At 39.9% G+C, this 8,560-nt stretch overlaps 1 protein-coding gene across 1 annotated transcript; it reads left to right on the top strand.

Moving 5' to 3' along the window:
* Positions 1-4,644: 4,644 nt before the first annotated feature.
* pdyn (prodynorphin) lies at positions 4,645-6,870 on the top strand. The gene is made up of 3 exons (XM_038308995.1): positions 4,645-4,804; positions 5,089-5,225; positions 5,507-6,870. The coding sequence occupies exons 2-3, from the start codon at positions 5,103-5,105 to the stop codon at positions 6,050-6,052; spliced, it is 669 nt and encodes a 222-aa protein (XP_038164923.1). The 5' UTR covers positions 4,645-4,804; positions 5,089-5,102; the 3' UTR covers positions 6,053-6,870.
* The last annotated feature ends 1,690 nt before the right edge of the window (positions 6,871-8,560 follow it).

Raw genomic sequence — 8,560 nt, 5'->3', positions numbered from 1 at the left:
TTTTCACAGAGGTGTGGAAAGAAAAAGAAAAAGTACAAGATCAATAATGAAAAATCAAAAAATAAATTTGGTTACCAAGATAGAAATAGAGCTGTTAAAACAATACTTTGTGTTCACTGAAGCAGGAGCTAAATCCGCTAAAGCTGTGGAAGTAATTAATGCAAGAATAAGTACTGCCAGCAGATGGCAATGGGGTAAAACAACTATTTTGTCTGTTTGTGTCCTGTGCACTAATTCTGGGACTCCTACAAGTTGGACGTGTCTGGAACACCTGCCAAAAGGAAGAGGGTATCAGGAACAGACGTCTGAGCCGCCTCAGCTGACTCCTCTCAATGTGGAGGTGAAGCCGCTCTATTCCAAGCCTCTTTGGGTTGGCTGAGAGATAATAATCCTTCCACGGCTCAGCATTCTGATTTCTCACCTACTCATCACTCATACTCGAGAATAAACCTTTTTTCTGATTGACTTAGTCTTAGTCAATTTTTCTGTCATTTTTAACACACAGAGTGTATACAAAATTAAATTTCATTTTGTACTGCTTTCATGACATTTCCATTTCTTAAAGTGCAGAAGTGATCAAATTTAAACATTCCGTAAAAGTTCAAAAAATATCCTCTGGACTTGGTCTCCAAGATTTGAAGACGTTTCGCCACCTCTCCAGGAAGCTTTCTCAATTCAAATGTCTGGATCCGCAGTGAGTTTGAGTCTTATATAGGCAAAGCCTTGTATCGCTTGGAAACATGCAAATTGTAACCGATGAATGGTTTTGGGGAAGAAACTTTTTTGGGATCTGCTGGACCTGCATCGGATGCTGTGAAGCCTCTTCCAGAGGGTAGCAGGGACAACAGTCCATGGTGGGGGGGTGAGGGGTCACTGATAATGTTACAAGCTCGGGACACGCAGCGCTCGAATGAAATGTCTTTAATGTAGGGAAGAGGAGCCCCAATGATCCTCTCTGCTGTTCTCACCACTCTTCCCAACTTCTTCCAGTCTGAGGCGCTGCAGCCTCCACAGTGAGACAGCTGGTCAGAACGCTCTCTATGGTGCTTCTGTAGAAGGTGGTGATGATGGGTGGGGGCAGATGGGCTCTTCTCATCCTCCGCAGAAAGTAGATGCGCTTTTGTGCCCTTTTGACCATGGAGATGTTGTGTACAGTCCAGGTGAGGTTGTCTGTGAGGACAGCAGGATAAACTCCATCTTCAACAAATTTGCAGTATCATAGCATTGTTATCTCTCTCATGCAGTGGTGGTTGTAGGATATTTTTACCAGGGTGGCTAAGGGATTTCCAGAGGGGGTCACATGAGCATGGTGCCTGACCAGTGGGGGTTCCAGAACATTTTCATAGGGGTGGTCAGGCAAACTCGATAGGCACCAAAACATCTTATGGTCAAACTAAACTGACAGGAAAATGAACACGCAAATTAATCACTGAAGGCAGACTCAATTTTCAGTCAGGTCCTTGCTGATAAAGCCATGTGCATATTTATACATTAGTGCATTTAAAATAAATGTATGGTTCTAGATAATTTATATAAATGTTTTTAACTTCCTAGATGACTATAGGGATAAACTCTCACCTATAAAAAAAAACTAATTTATAAAAGAGCAAATGTTCAGTATTAGTCCTCTTTATTCATATATATTGTTGTGAATGATTTTTTTTATTCAGTTTTTGGTTAATATACCAGCGTTTAAATGTAGAATTGAGAAACATAGGTGTATCACTGCTGCCACCTTTAGGCTTAGAGAACTGCTTGTTACAGGGGGATTTAATGAAATACCAGGGAGAGAAAAAAAAAGCCCCTGGTAGGGGTGACCACAGTGGTGGCCAATGATTGGCCAATGGTGGCCATGGCCCCCTCTGGCCCCCACTCTACATTCACCCCTAATGGTACCTTCATGGTGGAAAGACTCACTGTTTAGAAAACTCTAATTTTTCTTAACCTGAAACATGGGAAACTCTGAGTTTTCCGTTTCACAAAGAGAGTTTCCTCAACCTCTGTTTCAGTCACCATAGTAACATTCTCCAAAGAGCTAACCTCTTCAGGAGATAGTTTGTTTAGTAAAATAGGAGTGTCCTTTGTCTCCGCTCTCCTTAGAGACATCCTGCATTTAAAAATAACTGTAAGAAGACGGTCACAGGAGGCTGAAGAAGTCCTGCAAGGTTGAATGAGGCTACAGACAGGGATGAACTGTGACAGCCACATGGAAAGACTGAGTGTGAGACTGACTACACAAACTTCTGTGTAGATAAAATCATCCCTACCAGGATAGTGAAATGCTCCCCAAATAAAAAAGCATGGATCATAAAGTGATCTAAAGAAATTGCTTAGAAAAACAAATAAACAAGCCTTTAAGAAGGGAGACAGGGAATTAATGTTTACAGAAGCAACTTAAGGTCAAGATAAGAAAAAGCAAGGAGGCATACAGGAAAAGGCTGGAAAACAAGCTCCAGCAGAACAATTTAAGGGTTGTGTGGTAAAGGGATGAAGGAGTTCACAAGCTTCAAGCAGCAGGACTATCAGACAGATGGGAGTCTGGACAGAGCAAATGAACTGAATACTTTCTTTTACAGGTTGAGCTCAGGAACAAGCTAAGCATCCCTCTCTATTATCCACAGTCACATGGACATCCTGCCCTCCTCTGCCATCGACTCTCCTGCTTCTATTAGCTACTTTTTCCTTTCTATCAGCTGGAACCAGTCTGGCCATTCCCATCTGATCACTAGCATCACCAAAGCATATGTGCCCACAGAATTGCCAACTCACTGGATATTTTCTCTTTTTCTGACCACTCTTTGTACAACCTTGAGATGACTATGAGTGACAAATCCTAGTAGATCAGCGGCTTCTGAAATAATCTGACCAACCCATCTGGCACCAACAACCATTCAAAGTCAATTTCTTCCAATAGTGGATCACCTTTGTTTTACCTGAGGAACATAATGAACAGTAGAAAGAAAACTGGGCACAGATATTTTTCTGCTTACTAAAGATTCAGCCTTTGACAAATCTATTTTCATGTGTAATGAACACTTCAGATTAAACCAAAAAATACACTAGAAATCATTTTTGCGTTTTTCTTCCAAGATTTTTCAAATCCATATTCCAAAATAAATAACTAATGCCAAACCAAATACCGACCTATTTAATTAATTTGAATTTAATTTCAAATGTGAACATTTCAGTAACATAATTCACCATGTTAAACACATTATAAGTAATAAATAACACAGACTTGTGTTTTTAAGCGTATACTTGGTATCTCTGATCATTTTCTCTGATCACAGCTCAAAAACATTGGTAATTCAGAAATGTGGGTCCAGGGAAAAGAATCTTAAATAAAGTTTTTGTTTTTGGTTGTTTTCACTCAATAGAGCATCAGAAATACATTTTCTAATCCATTGAATATATTGTTGCGCATGAACTACAATTTCTAGACCTATTTTAAAGCAAAAACAATAAAAAATATTTTATATTTGCTGTATCTTGTATTGTGTGTATATTTGCAAGCACAAGTTATGATGTTGCTGTCTGTGGAAGCAATGTGATTTGCTTTTTAGAAGACCTTACTCTTACCCCCTACTCCACAAAATGCTACTGGCACCAGGGTGGATTTTCCTTCCGGCAATACTACGCAGTTGCCTAGGGCCCCAAGTTCCTGGGGGGGCAGAACACTCTGTTTACATGTATGGTTAATACAACTATTCCTTATTTTTCATAAAAATCTTTTCGCTAAGATGGTGTCCACCATATTGGATCAGTCCATTTGCTGCACATGTTCAGAAAGGTCTAAACAGACAGCAGCAAACCATTTAGAAAACAAATGGTGCAAGAGCAGTGAGTTTTTTCTGCTACTGAAGACTTTGGAAACAACATATAAAAGCACCAAACTCTGCTCTCCAGAGCAAGTAGATTGGTAACCCCGCCTCCTGCTCTCCTCTATCTTGTCTGCTGTCATGATTCATGCAGCTATTATTTCATCCAAATGAAAAATGGAGAACAGATAAGCAGATCATGGCTTGTCTACAGTGAAAATAAGGACTGGGTTATTTACTTTTGCCGTCACCTTTTTGGAAACACAGGAAGGAGCAATCAGCTAAGTGAGCTTAGTGCTTGGAAAAAATCTTTCATTCCTTTTGAGACAGCATGAAAAGTCAGCTGAGTACAGAACATAGAGGAAAACAATAAGAAAAGGGACAAGAAGAGAGAGACAAAACCTAGAACAAATAATGGATGTCTATTCTATTAACATTTCTCTATCTGTCTAATGGGTCTGTTTTATGTGTTGTCTTCTCAACTCAGAGAGCCCCCTGCCTATTTTTTGCCTAGGGCCCAAAATTTCCAAACTCTGTCCGTGCCTGGAACGTAGGGTAAAGATTTTACATTTTGTAGTCTGTATCAGTGGGGAAATTATTGCCAAAATGACATTTTCTCTATCTTTGTTTTGGGGGCTCCGTTTTTGAGTCTGTGTCGCAGAAGAGTGGAAAATGAAGATGTCAGTGGGATTTACAGCCCATGGTTTCACCCAGACGCCCCAGAGATGGAGTGATGGTGCTACGAAGCGATGGTGGATTATAGCTTCTGTCACCCACCTTTTCAGTGTGGGCGTTGTTTAAAACTCCTAAACTACGGAGGCGTTATGATCACTTATGCAGCACATTTTGCTTCTTATTGGTTGAAGGACAGAAGTGGCTCAGATGACACGGGTGAGGCTCCGCAGATAAAAAAGAAGGCGAGGCGGAAGGAGCCAGCGTAGAACGGAGGACAGAGAGACGTTAAAAGTATCTGTCCAGCTTCTGAGGTAGTGACTTTCCATTTCATTCATTTTCTCATAATCGAAACTTTTATTGAAACCACTTTTATTATTATTTATTTATTCCATTACTTATCAAATATTAAGAGAGTGTTGTGCTCGATTACGCACAGCGCAACGATCCAAAAATAACTAAATACATTATAATTTAAAAAAGAAAATATGTGCATTGTTTTAAAAACCTCCATGTTTAAAGGTGGAGGTTCCGATTGAGTCTCTAAATCCTGGAAATGAACCGTTTGCTGCCTTGTCTTTGGTTTGCGTGCGCTCAGGAACCTGCGGAAGTATGGAGTGGTTCGTCCTGGTGTTGATGCTGAGCCTACCGCCCTGCATCCACACAGAGTGCTCCTCACAGTGCCAGAGATGTGCCGAACAAATGCTGCGCCCTGACGCCGCCTTCAGCAGTCTGGTAGGAGAAAAAAAAAAGCGAACCAGTCGTTTTATTCATGTTTCATTTTAACCATAGAAGCCGAAGTAATAATTGGAGTTAAAGCAAACTTTTTTTTTTTATTCGGTCCATTAAATATAAAAACAGAAGTAATAAAATGTGCCTTCATATAGCCTATGGCCGAACCTTTTTTGTTGAACTCTTTGAGTTTAGAAAACTAAATGGTAAAAGGTGCGTGGTGTTTGCGCGCATAGGTCAGGCTCAGCTGCCGTGTCACACGGGTCTCTGTGTGTCATCCACAGCCTTGCAGCGCGGAGTGTGATGAGGAGGAGATGGAGAGCTGCGCTCTGGCTCCACGGCTCGCCGACTTCACCGAGGATCAGGCGGCGGAGGCGGAGGAGAGTCAGCAGGCAGAGCTGGTCAAGCGCTACGGCGGGTTTATCAAACGCATCGACAAGAACAAAGTGTTCACCTTCTCCCCGTGGCGCGAAAACTCCGTCCTAAAGACCGTGGCCCTTCCCGGGAACTACGAGGAGCTCCTAAAGCGGCTGGAGGTGAGAGGCGCGCCGGCGGCGGAGGAGCCCATCCCACACAGTTACGATAAGCGCTACGGAGGCTTTTTACGCAAATTCGGCCCAAAGTCAAAGAGGAGAAGTTCCGCGGAGGATGACAGTCAAGAGCCGGAGGAGCTCCAGAAGCGCTACGGGGGCTTCATGCGGAGGGTCCGGCCGAAGCTTAATAACCTGAAATGGGACAAACGTTACGGAGGCTACCTGCGGCGCCACTTCAAGTTCTCCGTCCGCTCCGCGGAGGAGCCCTACTCCTCCTCTGCGGAGTTTAGCTTATAGGAAACAACTCACACCGATTCAATGTAAAAACCTGTCCCTGCCCTTCCTGCTCATTCCCGGCTTTTCACACGCCAGAGTCTGCCAGTACATAAAAGATGCCTATTTATGACCGTCCCGTTTAGAGCTCAAACCTTCACAGCGCACAATTCGGACAGCTTTCCCACTTTTGGAAGTTTGGAGACATTTTCTCGCCGAGGTGAGAATAAGAATATGATCAGAAATTCGATAACAAAGAGCTGAACAACCAGTTTGAATAGAAAAGAAAGAAGTGACCACCCAAACGGATCATTTATTCAATTCTCTTTGCGCAATAAAACAACTGTTCCGAAATGTATTTGAAACCAAATGTTAGGATTTTCTCTTGTATCTTAATCCAATCAATTTAACTGCAGTTTGTGTTTTTGTAAGTAATTTTAAAATAAAAATGTCGACCTGACAACTGAAAATATTGACAAATCTGCTATGACAGCTTGGATCTGTAATGTAGAAGAAGAAAATTAAAAAACACGTCAGAGTCTGAGGGTGTTAGGTATCTGTCATTTTTTGCCTTGAAAAACACTGCTCTCCAAAATATGTCACATAATAAAGGGAAAATGCTTTTGTTCAATAAGCATAGTTCTTGCGCCACCTTGTGGGAAAATAGCGTATCGTTTGCTCCATTTTGGAGCAGTTTATTTCACATGAGATGGATAAAATTGAAAACTGAACTGTTTCAACACCTGTAACCGTTTGTTTGCCAAAATGCTTTGAAATATGCTCAAGACTTCCAGCTGACAAAACGTTGTAAAAAGAAATAAATGAACAGAAGACTAAAAAAATGTTTCTTTGAATTTCTTTCTGTGTACATTATAATCATGTAGATGTGAATTTTCAAATATTCTCCCTCAGTCTGATAAGTCTAGCCATCTGTTTGCCAACGTCACCATATGAGTCTGTTATTGATGTTTATTTTTGCTCTAATTATTTGCCTTTCTTTGATCAGCTGATAATTTTGGAAAAGAAAAAACATAAAAATGATTAATTATCTTATCTATAGGAATGTTCTTAAATAATATTCTCCTGTTGTGACCTGAAATAGATCCCAGTTAAGTCTGAAGCTTTGCTGTTTGAATTCCTCACCAGAAATTTCCAATAGTCCATCTGATCCAGAACCGGTTCAGCACCACAAAATGTCTAGAATGTCTTTATATAACCAGCAGTTAAAAATGAAGAGTATATGGACACCATTCCCAAGGTATGTGTTTAAGGCTATTTAACTTTTAAAATAGACAAAACAAAATAGCTTATTAGTCAGAGTGATTAAAATGGTCATTAAAAAAAAGTATTTATGCATCACAATCCCCAAAAGGGCTCTATCACTGTTTTTAATGTCATTAATTAATCTTTAACCACTTAAATAAAAAACAAGCAACACCCCATGATGTCACTGAGATATCAGCATGTTATTAAACTGAATTAGTTTTAAATGACAATAATTAATAAAAGGAGGCAGATAAGAGAGCTAAAACTAAGTGTATAAAAATTTTATTACATTCACTGCAACTTGTGGAATACAGATAGACAGACATGAGGGCTGTGCAAAATATTTCAATACAACACAACCAGGCCTAATTAACCAGAGGAAAATTGAAGATTGAAATTGAAATTTTTATATAAAAAAAAAATAAATACGAAAGTAACTTTATGAAATGCAAGCTCAGAGCAAATAGTCAGCTAGGTATTGTTTGCCTCAAGGTAGAAATCATCCTCCTACGTTCAAGGCAGGAGGGCCTACCTTGGAATTAGCAGCACATATAAAGCAGAGGGAAGGAGAGGCATTGGCCTACAATGTAGAGCCTTGCTAGACCGGGAACATAAAGCATGAAAACTGCTCTATGTAGAATTGCATTATGATCCTGAAGAATCACTTGACCACCAGTGAGCTGTTTCCCTTTGAAGGCACAAGAAAAAAAGAAAAAAAAAACCTCCCTGCTCATTTTCTATATGTAACAGCATCCATCAGTCCTGCAGCTCCATATTATCAGTGATTTCTTAGATGCTAATGTCAAGATGTTTCACAGGAACAGCAGCAAAAAACTACTAGTTACCCTAAAGTCGATGACAGCTTCAATTCAGACCATTTTTTAATTGTTATATATTTTTTTACATAAGTGGTGTCAGGTCCACCTGGTATATACAGGTGCTGGTCATAAAATTAGAATATCATGAAAAAGTAGATTGATTTCAGTAATTCCATTTAAAAAGTGAAACTTGTATATTATATTCATACATTACATACAAACTCATATATTTCAGATGTTTATTTTGTTTAATTTTGATGATTACAAATGACAACAAATGAAAATCTCAAATTCATCATATCAGAAAATTAGAATATTACTGAAGACCAATAAAAACAAAGGATTTATAGAAATGTTGGCCAACTGAAAAGTATGAACATGAAAAGTATGAGCATGTACAGCACTCAGTATTTAGTTGGGCCTCCTTTGGCCTGTATTACTGCAGCAA

The sequence above is a fragment of the Cyprinodon tularosa genome, unplaced genomic scaffold, assembly GCF_016077235.1.
Source record: "Cyprinodon tularosa strain WSP-4 unplaced genomic scaffold, ASM1607723v1 ctg652, whole genome shotgun sequence".
Taxonomy (NCBI): domain Eukaryota; kingdom Metazoa; phylum Chordata; class Actinopteri; order Cyprinodontiformes; family Cyprinodontidae; genus Cyprinodon; species Cyprinodon tularosa.
Note: the sequence above shows the minus strand (reverse complement) of the source record. Positions and strands in the feature narration are given on the sequence as shown.

Excerpts from the sequence above, each read along its gene's own strand:
- pdyn (XM_038308995.1), top strand. The coding sequence starts at position 5,103 with ATGGAGTGGTTCGTCCTGGTGTTGATGCTGAGCCTACCGCCCTGCATC. Across the intron at positions 5,226-5,506 it reads ACGCCGCCTTCAGCAGTCTG|CCTTGCAGCGCGGAGTGTGA; the intron begins GTAGGAGAAAAA and ends TGTCATCCACAG.